Source organism: Schistocerca piceifrons, chromosome X (genome assembly GCF_021461385.2).
Source record: "Schistocerca piceifrons isolate TAMUIC-IGC-003096 chromosome X, iqSchPice1.1, whole genome shotgun sequence".
NCBI classification, from domain to species: Eukaryota; Metazoa; Arthropoda; class Insecta; order Orthoptera; family Acrididae; genus Schistocerca; species Schistocerca piceifrons.
This window is the reverse complement of record NC_060149.1, coordinates 92,978,157-92,996,424: the sequence shown is the minus strand read 5'-3', so window position 1 is coordinate 92,996,424 and position 18,268 is coordinate 92,978,157. Positions and strand designations below refer to the sequence as shown.

General features: G+C 37.5%; 1 protein-coding gene across 1 annotated transcript in view; it reads right to left on the bottom strand.

The window, feature by feature from the left end:
- Positions 1-259: 259 nt before the first annotated feature.
- Positions 260-18,268, bottom strand: part of LOC124721175 (leucine-rich repeat-containing protein 40-like) — a 221,279-nt gene continuing 203,270 nt past the window's right edge. Inside the window, exons 9-11 of the mRNA XM_047246009.1 lie at positions 8,735-8,923; positions 5,681-5,866; positions 260-633 (exon numbers count right to left, since the gene is read on the bottom strand). Of these exons, the coding sequence (XP_047101965.1) occupies positions 525-633; positions 5,681-5,866; positions 8,735-8,923 (484 nt within the window). The 3' untranslated portion in view covers positions 260-524. The remainder of the gene's footprint in view (positions 634-5,680; positions 5,867-8,734; positions 8,924-18,268) is intronic.

Genomic DNA, 18,268 nt, shown 5'->3' with positions numbered 1-18,268 from the left:
AAACTTATGGACTGACTTTTTTCGGGTTCATAAACATTTTATTTTTATTTGTTATTACTCTTATGCTGTAATTTCATGTACTAGCACGTTACATGACCTTGGAGATTTGCTCCTCAATTTGGTAATATGGAATTTGGCATGTAAATAAAATAAAAATAAAATAATGATAATATTTTAAAGTGTCTCAGACTGCAACAGGAGGGGTTGAGGCCAAAGGAGGAGGTAGCAGAATGTAAGACATGTAATCCACTGTGAAAGAATATAATTAACATAGCTTGCTTTTACATGACTGTATCATTTTAACTCATATCAAAAAATAATCTTGTGCTTCACTTTTTAAATCAAGTTAGCTCTTCAGATACTGAATTGTTTACATTTCACTTGGACAACAGAAATAACCTTAACATTATATGTGACACACATTTCTGCAAATCCATTTATAATACTGACAGTAATTTGTAACATATAGTGCTTTATAGAATAAATAGTTTGATAAAAAGAAATACTGTAGTAGTGCTTCAGCATTACTCTTGTGGAATGCGATCTCGAAGGTAAGATAGCAGTGATTCAGTGCCCTGCAATAATACGCACTGACGGGGGTGACGAAAGCAATTTCCTTCCAACTTCACAGTCCTGTAGGACAGAAAAACCACAGCAAAAGTATACAAATTACATAACACATTAGAAACATTTTGTGCAAAGTTAACAAAGCACTAAAGAACAACAGTGGCCCATCAACCTTCTTTGGAAAAGAAGTCATTCATAAATAGCAGTGCAACAGAAAGGAAACTTTTACATGTAATATTGTTCCCTATCAGGGCTAGTTAGTTGTTTGTTTACCCCAGGCACAGTTCATGATTTCCATCCTGGGGGACACAGCAACAATTATGTTTTGGAATTAACCTAGTAGACCTTTGACTAGCTACACATCAATCTGTCACCACAACCAATATTTTGGGGAAGCAGGGGAGGGGGAGGGGGAGGGGTGGTGGTAACAGTATCACACTGTAGCCAAAAGTTTATATACTGTATCTTTTTTCATTTCATACTCTACCACTAAATAACACCAATGTTTTACACAATTTCAACCCTAAATTTGAGACAAAATGGTTCAAATAGCTCTGAGCACTATGGGACTTAACATCTGAGGATCTAGGGTCTTTTTGCAAGGACTGTACAAAAGAGGACCATATGTAGTGATAGTGGGTGGGGTGGGAAACAGTTTGGACAGGGATGGGGCATATGACATAATAGGTAGTGCCCTGGACAAGATAGCTTCCCTGACTCATGGCACCTATGTGAACTTTGTTGGGCTGTTCCGGCATCATGACCGACCACACCTTGATGGAGCTGTGAGGTGAATCAATGTGGGGTTAGGGATGGCTCTGAGGACAGCCAACTTTGTTCATGTTTCTCTGGTACCTGTCGAGACTATCAACAGATGAGGTTTCACTGGCATTGCCAACACCTAAACAGGACTGAGAAGGGAACATTGGTACAGCTGATTCATGAAAGTATAGGGGGATGGATCTCGGGCCACACATGGTCAAATACCTTTTGTCATTGGTAGGAAAAGTAGGTCTTTTTAGGGTAAATCCAGACAGCGGGTTCCCCTGCCTAAAGAGTATCTCCAGCAGTTTAAAAAATACTGAAACAATCACTCACAAGACAGATTTTAAAACTTCAAATACCACACATACCAGATGTCGCAAAGAAAAACAAACCATTCGAAAGATTAACCTGGGGCATTTCACGGAATTAACAATCCTCCATCAAAACAAGCAATCAATAAAAAATAAAATACAACTATTAGAAGTTGAGCTTCCATCTTTGAACTGCACAGTAATTTGTGTTACTGAGCACTGGTGCAGAGACACAGAAATCCAACATGTAGTATTATCACTGTATGAAAGGGCAAACTCTCACTGCAGAACTGCTTCAAGGGGTGGAGGATCATGCATTTACATCAGAAAAGGAACAGTTCAAATCAAGACATGACCTCAGTACAGTAAGCGAAGACAAACACTTTGAAATATCAGCTATTCAATTAACAGGGCTTGATATCACCAAGAAATTAATGATTTTGTGTGTGTATAGATCTCCCAGTGGTAGTGTGGACACTTTTTTCAATGAATTAACAGAAGTTCTAGATAAAGTCTCAAGTATAAAGGTCAACATAATTCTGTGTGGAGACATTAACATCAACACTAGTATCATAAATGAATTCAGCAGCACCTTCATAAACATCCTTCAAAGTTTTGACACATCCCTATTGGTCAATAGTGCAACAAGGGTTACAACAATGACTGCATCAGCAATTGACCATGTGACCACAAATATGAACAGGGAAAAATGTGATGTAGCTGTAGAAGATCTAGGACTATCAGACCATCTATGTCAAATAACAACAGTAAAATCAGGCATTGAATCATTCCCTAAACTCCAAGCCTATAAATAACATCTATCAGAGATTTTTCAAAAGAAATAGCAAACAAAAGCTGGGATGAAGTGTATAAAGAAACCAATGTGACTATGAAACTCTCTAAATTCTCCACATTATTTAAATTGAACTTTGAAAATGCATTTCCAAAAGTATGCATGTCTTTATCAACATCTCACAAAAACAGATGGATGACAGCAGGTATTAAGAAGTCCTCCCAAACACTTAAATACCTCAGTTCCATGAAAAAGAGCCACAATGATCCAAATTCTTAAATATCTATCGTAGATGCAAAAGATCTATAGGAAGATGCTGATTGCTGCAAAAAAGTCATTTAATGACAAAATAATATATCATGCAGAGAATAAAAGCAAAGCAATCAGGAATGTTATAAAAAAGGAAACAGGGAGACGCAAACAAATGCAGAATAACATGCTGCTAAGGGAGTGGGATAAGGTAATAAATGATCCATAAAACTTAGCAAACTATGTAAATGAGCATTTTTTCAAGTATTGCAGAGAACTTTAAAAAAAATCCCCAAACAAATCTAATACCTGTAAATAATGTTGCATTAAATACAATGATGTTACTTCCAACCACTGAGAATGAAGTCAATAAAACTGTTCAAAAACTAAAAAATAAAAACTCAGTAGGCTTAGATGAAGTACCAATGTGTGTACTGGAACAATGCATACAGATTATACAAGGCCCTTTAACAAATATAATAAATTAATCCTTCACATCGGGGACATTTCCAGAGTAGTTAAAACAGGCAAGAGTTGTACCTTTGCTCAAGAAAGGTACTGCAGAAGGCATAGAAAATTACCGGTCCATCTCCCTGCTGTCACCATTCTCAAAAATAATAGAAGCAATTATGAAAGGCAGATTAATGAATTGCCTGGATAAATACAATCTTTTAAGCGAATCACAATTTAGTTTCCGACGTGTCAAAAATACGGAGTCAGCCATAGCAGAATTCACAAAAGTTGTACTTGATGCTCTAAAGATGAGTGTGTCACAGGCATATTTTTGGATCTTTCTAAGGCCTTTGATACAGTCGACTACAAGATTCGATTAAATAAATTACAAGCATTAGGAATAAGAGGGGTAGCTAATGACTGATATCAATCACACCTAGCATATAGGGTACAAAGAGTAGAAACAACACATACTTCAAATAGATCCAAACATTTAGTAAAACACTTATCAGAACCAAAATACATTAATATAGGGGTTCCGCAAGGTAGCATATTAGGACCACTACTATTCCTGATATACATCAATGACTTTCCCAGTAGTGTTACTCATGGTGAGAAAATTCTCTTTGCTGATGACAGCAATATTACAGTCACTGAGAAAACAACAGAACTCCTTACACAGTAAGCAAATGAAACTCCAAGGAAGATTATGATTGGTCAATAAGTAATAAAGTGACATTGAACATAAAGAAAACTAATGCCATGAATTTCAGTTTGAAGAGGAAAAATGACAAAATTAAATGTAGATGGCACTTCTATAGACTGTGTAACAAAGGCAAAATTTCTAGGAATGAATATTGATTCTCATTTGAAGTGGTGTGAACATACAAGTGTACTTGCAAACAGAATGTCATCAGCATGATATGCCCTTAGAGTGCTATCATCAGTGTGTAACATGCAGTGTCTTTCAGTTACATACTATTCATATGTACACTCAGTTCTTAGCTATGGAAAAGAGCAATAAGAATAATAACCAAAAATAGTAGTCAAGCTCATTGTAAAGATCTGTTCAGAACACTGGGCTTTTTAACTGTTCCATGTGAATACATTCACCATTCAGTTGTACACATCAAAAATAACATTGTTAATTACTGCACAAACAGCTCTGTCATGACCATGGAACAAGAGCTAGACTCAACTTACACTTACCAAGAAAAAATAAACATAAAACTCAAAACAGCATTTTCTATCAAGCAATAAAACTGTACAATAAATTACCAAGAGAGATTAAAGAAATTACAAAAATACACTTACTTAAAAAGGCAGCTAGAAAGTACCTGTTATGCAACACACTTTATGCATTGAAGGATTAATTATATAAAACAGATTAGGGGTTTGGTAAAAAAAAGTTATACAAATAAATAATAATAATAATGATTATAAAACATCCAACATTCCACGTAACACCTTCAAATTATTATTTTTTCCTTCTTTTTTTTCTAGATGTACTTAACTGAAAGCTATGCATAGCACAATACTAACACCTCTTCCTCTTTCTGAGCTCAGCATCTCACTCATTGTAGAGGGATGCCGACTCAGTTTTTCAGGATAGCAAATGGGAAGTTGCGAGTTGCGGTACAGAAAATGGCCCAGAGATCACCAGTGTGTGTGTGTGTGTGTGTGTGTGTGTGTGTGTAGTGAGTGAAGTGTTATGAAACGACGTGTGTATAGTGTGTGCAGTGACTGATGGTGAGATATGAGTGAACAGTGTGGCATTACATTATTTAATAACTTATTTGCAAAAAAAGTATTGTATACCAGGAGTAAATCTAATGATTGTGTCCAACTAGAAGTCCGTATATGTATGTGTATACGAATTAGCTTATTTCAAATTGGTCTAAACTTGAAAATACTTTGACGTGTCCTATATCCTTGTAAAAAATGATCTACAGATGGATAAAGCTGCTGCTGCTGCTGCTGCTGCTACTACTACTACTACTACGTATCTTTTAAATGGAAATTACACTGCAGATTTATCAATTATATCTTAAAATGCATGGAGCCACTTTGAACTGAAACAGCAAACAGTCTCAGAAAAAGCTAAAAAAAAAAGTGAGATTTGCATTGTCCTTATGGTACATTATGGAGATTATTTGTTTTTGCCTCTCTTTCAGTTAAGTTTAATTGTAAAAGAATTTCATTGGGAACAATGTGGCTTGCACAATACTAAACTGCAAAATCAGTTTTATTTCTTTTTATTTTTGTAGCTGTATTCTCTTGTACCAAATTCAGTAACATTATAATATTGCTCTTCATGATGTATTGCACAAAACTCCATATTTCCAAACTTCCTAATATAGATTAATATGAAACCAAGCTGCAAGCAAGCTGTTCAATGTTCGTTGCAAGACTGCACTGCAGTCTAACATGGGGCATTCAGAGTTCCCCATCTTTCCTATCATTTGCCATAGCTACTGCAAATATTTCATTCTAGATTTTTTGTCAAATACCAATTTAAACAAAGTTACAATAAGGAACTCACCTTAACTGCCTCAAGTTCCCAAGTTGTGGTGGAACAGATGATATGTTATTGTTTGATAAATCAAGTACTGCAAGTCTTCTTAGTTGAGAGAGGACTTCCATATCAATTTCTGCCAAGGTGTTCCCTTTCAAATCCAAAATCTCCAAACTTTGTAAGGTTGCAATAATAGGTGGTATATATTGAAACCTGTAATGTCAAGAATTCTTTCATAGCACAAATACATAATAATTGCTCTTAGAGATATCTGTAATGTGAATAATTATGTTTCTCCAACTAGATTTTTGATATCAACAATTACTAAGAACACAGATAAAAATCAACGCTCTTTCTACCAATAATCTTACAAGTTGGTGCATATGCAATTTAAGACAGGTATAACTAAATGCTTTATGTTAGCATTTTAAACTTCAGCTAAAAACCATAACTGAAAACAAAAATAAAGCAATTTAAGCAGTTACAGTTCACAAAAATTAGGAGTAAGAATACTGTGTAGAGATGATAATCTGATATCACGCACAGGTATCTTCAAATGACTTATGACATTTACTTTTCAGTAATGTTTGAGATGAACAATCAAAGTACGTTTCAGATAAAATACGATTTGTGCATCCAGAACACGACCTGTTCTTACAGTGTAGTGTGCAGTGCCCTAGCTTGTGAGACATGGAGGTGAGCCACATCCGGATTGAATCCATGCAGAAGATTAACAACTGTTGGCTGGTACACTGACCAGTTGAAGAGTGGTTTTTGGGCAGTTTCCCCACACTTGTTGAGACAATAGCACGGCTGGTCCCCACATCCCGCCTCAGAGAATACAATACACAAACAGTTAAAATATGGTATCACCCAGAATTAAAGTTCACACGATTCACAGACAGATTTGTATCCTGACACAAGTTAAATAACGAGCAGCTTCAAAACACAAATACAGAAAGAAAACCTGAACTTGTAGAATTTTGAAAAATTAATTGAAAGTACATCTTTTTAATGGAGTCTATTTTAATCTTAGAATCTGGAATGTTAACCTACAAGTGCTTATTGGCATTCTGCAGCATTATATAATTGTAAAATGTGTTTCCATGGTTGCAAATATAAACAAAATAAGTTTTGCTCCACATCTACCTATGTCATGATATTTGGTGTTTATGCTGGTTCAGGGTCTGGATACAGTAATATTTCTGGTTATTTATGCTTTATATATATTTTTTCTTTGCCTCATAACACTCTAGTCATCAACTAATGGAAGTCTGAAAACCTTAGATAACCATTACATCTCAACTAACAGTCACCTAGTTTTGCATTTAAACAATACTTTAGTGCTATAAATGTTTTTCTTCCCAAATTGCACTGTTTTAATTTATTATTTTTGTTAGAAGTGATCGTTACAAAAGTGTTAAATCTTTCATGGTCACTTGATGACAAATTGCAGAGTTAACACATGGCAAGCCTTCTTACAGAGGGAAAGGAAGTTTAAACCTTCATGTGTCACTGATGACCAGGTTCTTACATACTAAGTATTAATTCAGGATGGACAAGTATGGAGGAGGAAATTGTTTGTGACTTTGTTTAAGGTAACATTGTGTCATCGCCACAAGTGATGCACAAAATCCACAAAATATTTCAGTCAAGGAGGTCGGGTATGGTTCTGAGCCACACTCCTACCAACTGCATCCCAAATCATTAATCTTATCCCAAACATTAATCTTATCCCATCAGAGGCAGGGCCACCTTTGAAAATAGCCATGTCTGCTGCAGTCACTGCATAGCTCTTTACACTAATATGACAACCAACCAGCTGCCCACCAGAATGAATGGCCACTGGAAAACTGTGGCCAAGAATAAAGTTGGCGAACCATTGGCACAACATGCAGCTGAGCACAACATGCTGAAGTTCAATGTCTGCTTCAGAACCTGGGCCATCTGGTTCCTTCCCTCCACCACAAGCTTTTCTGAGCTATTCAGATGGGAGTTATTCTTACAACACATCCTTCATTCCCATAACCCTTCTGGCCTCAGTCTCAGTTAACTAACTGTCCACACACTATCTGCCCAAGGGTTTCCCTTTTCTCTGTCCTATCACCCCCTCCCAATCCACATTTTCAGATCACCATCTTTGGGCGACACACCCCACTGCCTATGGCGCTTGTGTATCACATGGCTAACCTGTGAACCTGCCACCCCTCCATTACACATTCCTAAACAACCAATCTGCTGTCACCTTCCAAGCTGCTCACTACCTACCGCCAATCCATGTTTCTGCCTCCCACCTCTCTCCCTTAACCACTCCCCCCCCCCTCCCCCCAACCAGACACAAACCCCACATCACCAGTCAAAGTGCAATCCTGGCATTGTGTGTCCATATGTGGGGTGGGGGATGTACTGAGGCTCAAAAAGGATTTATTCTGGAAACTAGCAAGTTTTATTTCCCTTTTGTGTGTGCCTGTCGACATCTCAACACTTCCACTACTTGGTGGGTGGTCTCCTTTACCCTTAATGTACTTACATTCCGATAGAACTTCCTTTACATATTTATAGCACAAGGTTTGGTGTATCATGTCCTAAACATAAATGTGTTTCCACAGAAGACACAACAGGGGGAGGGGAGGGGGGACACAACTTTGTGGCAATTTGTTAATTGTGTCCTACAAATTCAAACGCATACAATCCTGAAGTCAAAAAGTTACTTTAAAATTTCTTGACACAATGCAAGTTGCACATAATGAACATTTAATCATAAAGTTAAAAAATGAAAATTCTAATGCTGCCTCAGAAACTGTGGAAATGAAAGACAACCAAGAACCTCCAATTTAAACCACAGAAAAATAAAAATTAACGAAAGACAAGACACAGTATTTATATTAACTTAATGTACTTAAATACAGTGTACTCCATGATAATTACATTAATACGACATCAAGTATTCAAGGAGACACTGACCTGTTATAAAATCTTAATCTATGCAAACAAATAGAAATCTGAGTATTGTAAAAGAAACTGGAATTTTAAAAAAAGTCCCTGAAAAGATAACCAACAATGAAGGAGATCTGTACTAACCTGTTGCAAGCAAGTACAAGTTCACGAAGCATAACAAGCTCTGAAATTGATTCTGGAAGATCTGTTAGTTTATTAAACTGCAGATTAAGGTACTGCAAGTATGGAAAGTCTCCTATTGAGACTGGCAGACGCTCCAGTGAATTACATTCAAGATTAATTTCTGTGGCAATCTTATTCAATCTAGACATTCTGAAAAAGAGCACATAATTAATGAAATATTTTATGTTCCTTCCTTAGTGTGAATCTACAGACACTAACGCTATTTGTATAGTATTCTAAACAATTATTTGTTAATGTGGAAAATGCCAAGCTTCACTGTGGTTCAGGGTCCAAGCTTCACTGTGGTTCAGTGTCCACTCTAAACTGTAGGTCCCTCCGTAAAGGTCGGAGAAAGGCAAAGGCTTATCCCCTCCGATTAAAGTATATCTAAGAAAGCACTGCTGTGTTCAAATAGCTTTACATTTTACTTTTACTACATAATGCACAACAAGAAATTGTAATTAAAATAATTATAATAATAATGAAATAAATATGCTTTGAACTACGTCAAACAAATGTTTTTACAGAAATGCACCAAATTTATTTGTTGTGATTTCTCTGCCAAAACCTTTAATCCTTATGGTGGTTGACTACATGCACTTTACCATCTAAACTCTGCACCTGTAGGACCCACTGCAGATCAAGCAACCATATGCCACTCTAAAATCTACAGAATATATTGGATATGTAGAATTGCCATCATAAGATCACAAGTTGAACAGAAAATCATGACAGTTACCAAACTACTTTTGTAGCAGCTTGTTAAGTTGCAATGTGTTACATTTCAACCTGATCATCATCCTGCGCTACGTAAGGAATCTGCCACAAGAAAAATGCAAACACGTCAAGCAGATTTGCTTAACTTGTGCCAACATACCAAAATAATGAAGTTAATTAAAAATTGCAGTAAAACACAAGGCTCTAAATCAACCTTAACTGCATGTGTGTGAAATATCATGATCTCTCCTTTTGTGATTGATTTGTAATGTTACAAGTTTATGCTGAGCTTTATTGACAGAGGACAACCAACACTGTTGCCATATATACATATATAGTACTATTTCATTTATTGTCTTTGTCATCATTGGCATCACCACAGATGACTGATGTAGAGGAATTGTGGGCAAAGTTTACGCAGATTGTAAATCATGGTCTGGAGAGTTATGTGCCTAGTAAGTGGATAAAGGATGGAAAAGATCCACTATGGTTTAATAACAAAATTTGGAAGATGCTGAGAAAGCAGAGGCTGTTGCACTCTCAGTTTAAAAGAGAATGCACAAATGACGGCAAGTGAAAGTTAATAGAGATTCGGATGTCTGTTAAAAGATCTACACGTGAGGCATACAACTACTACCACCATCGCAACTTAGCAAAAGATTTGGTAGATAACCTGAGAAAATTCTGGTCCTATGCAAAATTGCTAAACAGGTCTAAGGCTTCCATTTAGTCTATTGTCGATAAGTCTGGTGGCAGTTGAAGATAGCAAAATGAAAACCAAAGTTTTAAATTTCATGTTCAAGAAATCATTCATGAAGGAGAATCATGCAAACATACCATCATTTGGCCGTATAAATGATATAGTAATACGAATACCTGGCATAGAGAAACAACTGAAAGATTTGAAAGCAAATAAATCACGAGGTCTGGATCGAATCCTAATTTGGTTTTACAAAAATTCTACAGCATTGGCCCCTTATCTAGCCTACATTTATTGTGAATCTCTGGCCCAATACAAAGTTCCAAGTGACAGGAAAAAAGTGCAGTAGACTCCTGTATATAAGAAGGGTTAAAGAACGGACCCACACAATTACAGACCAGTATCCCTAACTTTGGTTTCCTGCAGAATCCTTGTGGACTTCCTAGGCCTGATACACAGATAAACAAATAAATACATGAAAACTGCAAAAATACACAGAATACCCGGATAACAGACTCTTATATCAGCAATAAAAACAAACTGGTCAGTACATGAATTTAAGTATTTAAAACACATTTCACTAATGATTTTAAATATAAAGTAAACTGATGGTAGGAACTCATGCCAGCACTATATGTTATCTTGCAGTTCAAAGGAAAATATCTCTCTCTCTCTCTCTCTCTCTCTCTCTCTCTCTCTCTCTCTCTCTCTCTCTCTGTATAGACAGAATATAAATCCTACACAATCTTAAAACTGTGCTGATCAGAAAAGTGTACAGAGGGTTTAGATCAGCACAGGTCATCAACATACAGTCATTCATAAAAGATAAAACTGAATCACTTCTTATATACACTGAAGAGCCAAAGAAACTGGTATACCTGCCTAATATTGTGTAGGCCCTCCATGAGCAAGCAGAAGTGCCGCAACATGACGTGGCATGGACTCGACTAATGTCTGAAGTAGTACTGGAGGCAAGTGACACCACGAATCCTGCAGGGCTGTCCATAAATTCGTAAGTGTACGAGGGGGTGGAGATCTCTTCTGAGCAGCACATTGCAAGGCATCCCAGGTATGCTCAGTAATGTTCATGTATGGGGAGTCTGGTAGCCAGTGGAACTGTTTAAACCCAGAAGAGAGTTCCTGGAGCCACTCTGTAGCAATTCTGGTTGTGTGTGGTGTCACACTGTCCTGGTGGAATTGCCTAAGTCAGGCGGAATGCACAATGGACATGAATGGATGCAGGTGATCACACAGGATGCTTATGTACTTCTCACCTGTCAGAGTAGTATCTAGATGTATCAAGGATCCCATATCAGTCCAACTGCACACACCCCACACCATTACAGAGCTTCCACCAGCTTGAACAGTTCCCTGCTGACATACAGAGTCCACGGATTCATGAGGTTGTCTCCATACCCGGACATGTCCATCCGCTCGATACAATTTGAAACGAGACTCGTACGGCCAGGTAACATGTTTCCAGTCATCAACAGTGCAATGTCAGTGTTGACGGGCCCAGGCGAGGCATAAACCTTTGTGTCATGCAGTCATTAAGGGTACACGAGAGGACCTTTGGCTCCAAAAGCCCATAATGATGATGTTTCATTGAATGGTTCACACACTGACACTTGTTGATGGCCCAGCATTGAAATCTGCAGCAATTTGTGGAAGGATTGCACTTCTGTCATGTTGAATGAGTCTCTTCAGTCATTGTTGGTGCTGTTCTTGCAAGGTCTTTTTCCCGCCGCAGCGATGTTGGAGATTTGAAGTTTTACCTGAATCCTGATATTCACAGGACACTCGTGAAATGGTCGCATGGGAAAATGCCCACTTCATCGCTACTTCGAAGATGCTGTGTCCAATCACGCGTGTGCCGACCACAATACCACATTCAAACTCACTCAAATCTTGATAACTTGCCATTGGAGCAGCAGTAATCAACCTAACAACTGCACCAGACACTTGTTGTCTTATGTAGGCAATGCCGACCACAGCGCCTTATTTTACCTGTTTACATACCCCTGCATTTGAATATGCAAGCGTATACCAGTTTCTTTGGAACTTCAGTGTATATGGGAAAAAGAAATATATTCTCATAAGTACCAATATATCCTATACACCCTTTCAAATAATTATAATCAGTTTGTGAACAATTACATTCCTGTATAGAATTACAAAAGGAGCAGAAAGATAATCAGGCACAAAGGAACCTCTATACCACAGCCAGGCAATTCACTGGGTCACACTAACTTCGAAGAGGTATCAACCATTAACAACTTTCAATAAAATTAGAAAATGAATTATTTTTTGGAATAACAAAAAAGATTATGGACTACGCCTTGTCATGTCAGGGTGGCTCAGAACCCAGCAATCCAGATGACAAGATGGGGAAGTTTAGCTCATTACATTGTAAGAGGTGACGAGAAGTGAATTGGTCTACGATGTGGGAAATTCAACAGCAATGGAGGCAGCGACAGACACCATAGTGCAAGTTACTGTGAGTTCCAATGTTGGATGCATTATGGAGCCTCTTAGGAAAATAGCATTCAGGGCTGGAAAGAAAGCCAACGTGCACTCAGTATGTCTGCCAGAGGGCTTCATCTGAAATGTGGAGGAGATCTTGCCTGTGGCTATTGAGCACACACAGAGTGTTGGCACCATGATCCCTGTTGCTTGGTTTCCAAGGCCATCCTCAATTCATACAGACAACTGTTAGAAGTGGTGAAGGCTTAGCAGAGCTTGCAGTTTGCAGCAGTGTTCCCAGGCTTGAACGGGGCCTTTAAAGTGGGGCCGAGTGGAGGATCTAAATAAAAGGCCTCATCGTTTCTGACGGTCTTCACTGCAGATATCTGGATGTGCATTAACAGTTGGGGAATTGTAGGACTCACATTCGTGCGTCAGAAATGCATTGCACAAAGGAAGCAGCTACTCAGGTGGCAAAGGACTTGTGGAGTGCATATGGGGTTGTCAAGGCACAGTGGTGTTTGAGGCACTCTGATTAACACTCACCAGTCAACATGCGGATGGTGAAATCTGACCATGCTCAGAATAATGACATTTTGACTATCAAAATTTTATCAATAAATTGTTCAAGTACTCATAACAAAGTTCCTGAATTTACTGCTCTCCATAGAGTTTGTTGTATTCAAATTATTCTTGGGATGGAGAGCTGGCTGAAACCTGAAGCAGGAAGCTCTGAAATACCTATCAAGTCATGGAACATATATCGAAAAGACAAATTAAACACCACAGGAGGGAAGTGTTCACTGAAGTCCAAAGAAATATTTTATCTAATGATGTTGATTTTAAGTGGGACTATGAAGTCATGTTGACATGCATAAGAGGTCTAGGTGGAAAAAAGCTAATTGTAAGATGTTTTTACAAGCCACCCAATTCTGGTGAGACAGTTTTAGAGTCATTCAAAGGAAGTCTACACTTGGTAGTGAGGAAATACTCAGATCATGCAATATCAGTTGGAGATGTCTAATCTACTAAGTGCAGACTGGGATGTCCACAGATTCACTGCAGGGGTATGGAGAGGCAGTCTTGCAAAGTACTTTTAAACACGTTTTCCAAAAACTGTTTTCAGCAGCTAGTTCAACAGCCCAATGCAATGGACATATTTTAAACCCTGGAGCCACAAACAAGCCTGAACTTCTTGGCAGTGTCACTATAGAGAAAGGGTTTGGTGATCATGTCGTCGTCATAGCAACGATGATGATGGTTACTAAACTTATTAAATCAATCAAGTAGGCTAGGAGAATATTTTTCTAGAAAGAGCATATAATCTGTTGCCAGCATTCCACTCACACAATGAATGGGCATCATTTGGTCCCAGTATGATGCAAATAAGAGGAATTATGGGCAAAGTTTAAACAGATTGCAGATCATGCTCTGGAGAGGTATGAGCTGAGTACATGGATTAAGGATGGGAAACATCCACTGTGGTTTAATAATAAAATTTGGAAAATGCTGAGGAAGCAAGGACTATTGCACCTTGGATTTAAAAAAGAACTCGCAAATGAAGATAGGCAAAAGGCAGAAGAAACTCGTGTCCCTTTAAAAAGAATGTTGTGTGGAGCCTACAACAACTACCACCATCATACCTTAGCAAAAGATATATCCAAGCAGCTGAGAAAGTTCTGGTCCTATATAAAATTGCTACGCGGGTTGAAGGCTTCTTCCATTGACTGACCTGGTACAACAGCAGAAGACAGCAAAAGGAAAGCTAAAGTTTTAAATTTCATGTTCAAGAAATTGTTCATGCAGGACGATTGTACAAACATACTGGAATTTAATCATCACATAGTCTCCTGTATGGATGACATAATAACAGGCATCCCTGGTGTAGAGATGCACCTAAAAAAGTTGAAAGAAAATAAGTCACCCGGTCCGGACACACTCCCAATTTGGTTTTACAAAGAGTATTCAGTGGCATTGGCCACTTGCTTAGCTTGCATCTATCACAAACCACTTACCCAGTGCAAAGTCTCAAACGACTGGAAAGAAAGTATATATGACTCCTGTATACAAGAACTGTAAAAGAACTGTCCCACAAAATTACAGACCAATACCCTTAACATTGGTATGCTGCAGAATTCTTGCACATATTCTCAATTTGAATACAATGAAGGTCCTCGAGAAGAGCAACAGAAAGATTCGATATTCCCAGATTTCAGAAAAATGTTTGACATGGTGCACCACTGCAGACCTAATGAAGGTACAAGTATACGTAATAGGTTCCTGGTATGTGAGTGGCTTGAAGATTTCTTAGGGAATAGGATCCCACATATTGTCTTTACTGGCAAACCACTGCGAAGTGCGATATGACCGTTATTCTTCTCTATATACATTCATAACCTGACAGACAGGGTGAGCAGCAGTCTGTGGCTGTTTGCCGATGATGCTGTGGTATATAGGAAGGTGTCATCATTGAGTGACTGTAGGAGGATATAAGATGACTTAGAAAAAATTTCTAGTTGGTATGACAAATGGTACCAAACTCTAAATGTAAGACAAATGTAAGTTAATGCAGATAAGCAGGAATAACAATCCCATAATGTTCAAATATCACATTAGTAGTTTGCTACTTGACAGTCAGGTCAATTAATTATTTAGGCATAAGACTGCCAAGTGATGTGAAATGGAACAAGCATGTAAGGAACGTAGTGGGGAAGGTGAATAAATTATTTTGGTTTACTGGGTGAGTTTTAAGAAAGTGTGATTCATCTGTAAAGGAGATTGCATATAGAACACTAATGTGACCCATTATTGAGTACTGCTTGTATATCTGGGAACCCCATCAGGTTGGAATAAAAGAAGACATCAAAGCAATTCAAAGGCTAGATTTGTTACCGGGAAGTCCAGTCAACATTCAAGTATTGTGGAGATGCTTCATGAACTAAAATGGAAATGGGAATCCCTGAAGGAACGATGACATTCTTTTCGAGGAACTCTGTTGAGAAAATTCTGAGAAGAGACAATTTTGAGGACTGGCATTTGAAGCTGACTGCAGAATGATCCTACTGCTGCCAGTGTAAATTTCACATAAGGACCATGAACAGAACGAGTTATTAAGGCTCATATGGAGGCATACAGACAGTTGTTTTTCTCTCGCTCTACTATTTGTGAGTGGAACAGGAAGGGAAATGATTAGTAGTGGTACCAAACAGAACAAATTCCAAAAGATTGTAAAAAAATGTGTTAATTCACATGTTACACAAAAAGGGAGACAGAACAGATGTAAATAAATTCTGAGGAATTTCCCTTATATTAGTTGCATACAAAATTTTATCCCAGTTTCTTCTCAATAAAGCACAGAAACAACTTGAACCTACAACTGGAGAATATTGGGCAGAATTCAGACCAGGCTATTGGTGTCCAGAGCAAATCTTGAATCTAAAGCTAATTCTATGACATCAGAGTATTTGTAGCAATAATTTAGTCTCCAGAATTGTTGATTTAAAAAAAGCCTATGACTCTGTTGACAGCAAATCACTCTTCCAAGTATTAACAGGACAAGGTCTAGATCTGAAAACACTTGCAAACATAAAACAGATGCTGACAGGCAATTATTCCAAGATTAAATTTAAACTCAAAATGGGAATAAGACATGGATATGAGCTCTCTCTGTTACTTTTCAATTGTGTCCTTGAGAAAGTGAAATGAGAATGATGCCAACAGGAATCAATCCTCAAAACTGACCAACCAATTACTTTATACAGAAGCAAGTTATCTATAGATTGTCTACAATTTGCAGATGATTTAGCAATATTAACCCACGACATTTCATCAGCCCAAAATTGAAAGTAACTGCAAGAGACAGGCGGCCTCCAGATATCCTGAAAAGCCAGAATACTTGATATGTAACAAACATTTGTAAAATTTCCATATTCTGGCCCTAGATGGGCCAACTGGGTCTGATTGACTGCTGTGTTATCTTCTGCCAATGGTGTCGTCAGATGCAGTATGGAGAGGCATGTAGTCAGCACACCACTCTCCTGGCTGATGTTGGGTTTTTGACCTAGGAACCCTTACTAATTTGTTGAGTAGCTCCTCAGTTGGCCTCAAAAGGCAGAGTTCTCCCACAAATGAAAAATCCCTGGCAGTACCAAAAATCTAATCTGAGTCCCCTACACAGCAGTAAGCCATGATGATCACTCAGCTACGGACACAGACAATATACAACAAACAAGCACTAAAATTCATGAAGATGAAATATGACATGATTAAAAACAAGTTCCAGAATTTAAAAATCTTTTTGTAACCGTTCAAGAAAAATAATGGAACAAAATTAGATGCCAAAAGATGAAGACTGCATATTAACTTACCCAAAATATCTGTAACAAATGCATCACCAAGAACATAAAACTAAGATATTACAATACAGTAATTAAACCAGAATGCCTCTAGCGCTCAGATCAGGATTTTCAACAAGAAAATAGACATTGAAAACACTGAGAAAAGGGAATGCAAAATGGTAAGAAAAATTTTAGGTCCAAAACTTTTAGACAAAAATACCAAATGACAGGCAAACAGGAAATCAAACAATACACAAATATCTATAGTGCCATTTGAAAACCTAGCTTAAAATTCTATGGACACTCTAAAAGAATGAACCCACACAGACTTACACAAACAAATAGCTCAGTGTAAAGTCAAAACAGACACAATGAAATGGATTGGCAAGGACAAAAATGATATGAAATTGGTAGAACTTACAACAGAAGATATTCAACATAACAAAATTTGGCCCAAAATTCACAAATGGCAAGTTAACCAAGAGAAAAAAACCAAACAGCAACAACATGGTCTGAAGAGAGAAAAGAAAGCCATAGGAAAAGAGTGAAAGAAATATGGGCACAAAGGAAGGCAAATGGCCACCTCTAATTACTTTCTGTAGTCCTAATGGGCTTATTTGTAAACAATAAAAAAGAAAATAGTCCATTTTATGCATGGGGAATTTTTCTTTTTAGACACAGCACTGATATATCATGGAAATGAAATGGTACTGATGTACACCTTACAAAGATGGAAACCCTCCAAACAATGAGATTAATTAAGTGGTTATAAAATGTAGTAGTTGAGGTCTCTGTTAGAATGGCAAAAGAAAAGCTGTTGAATGTAACTTATTAATAACAAAAACAAACATATGGCAAGTACAAATTATCACAGGAAATTTGACACACTTACAATCTAATATGTTTTTGAAAGCAACTGATTACTCTTATTTCCTTTCTTTCACAGCCTCCCACCCTCAATTATCTGCTTACTTTGTACATTAGCCTTCTCTCCCTCAACCTCAATACTTTTGTTTCCCTCATTTTATTTCATTTTATTTTATTGTTTTATTATCTTTTCCTTTTTATATTTTATCTCCCACTCATTCCTTTCTGAGACCTCTTTTGCTTCTGATTTGTTTTCCTTTCCTTTCTATTTATTTGAATGCTCATTTTTGCATCCCCTCCCCTTCAGTACCACTTTTCTCTTAAGATTATTTTTGCATTCACTTCTAATTTTGTTCATTTGCATCTTTCCTCATTGATCATATGTGAGTAATTTATTTTTTAAATTTTACT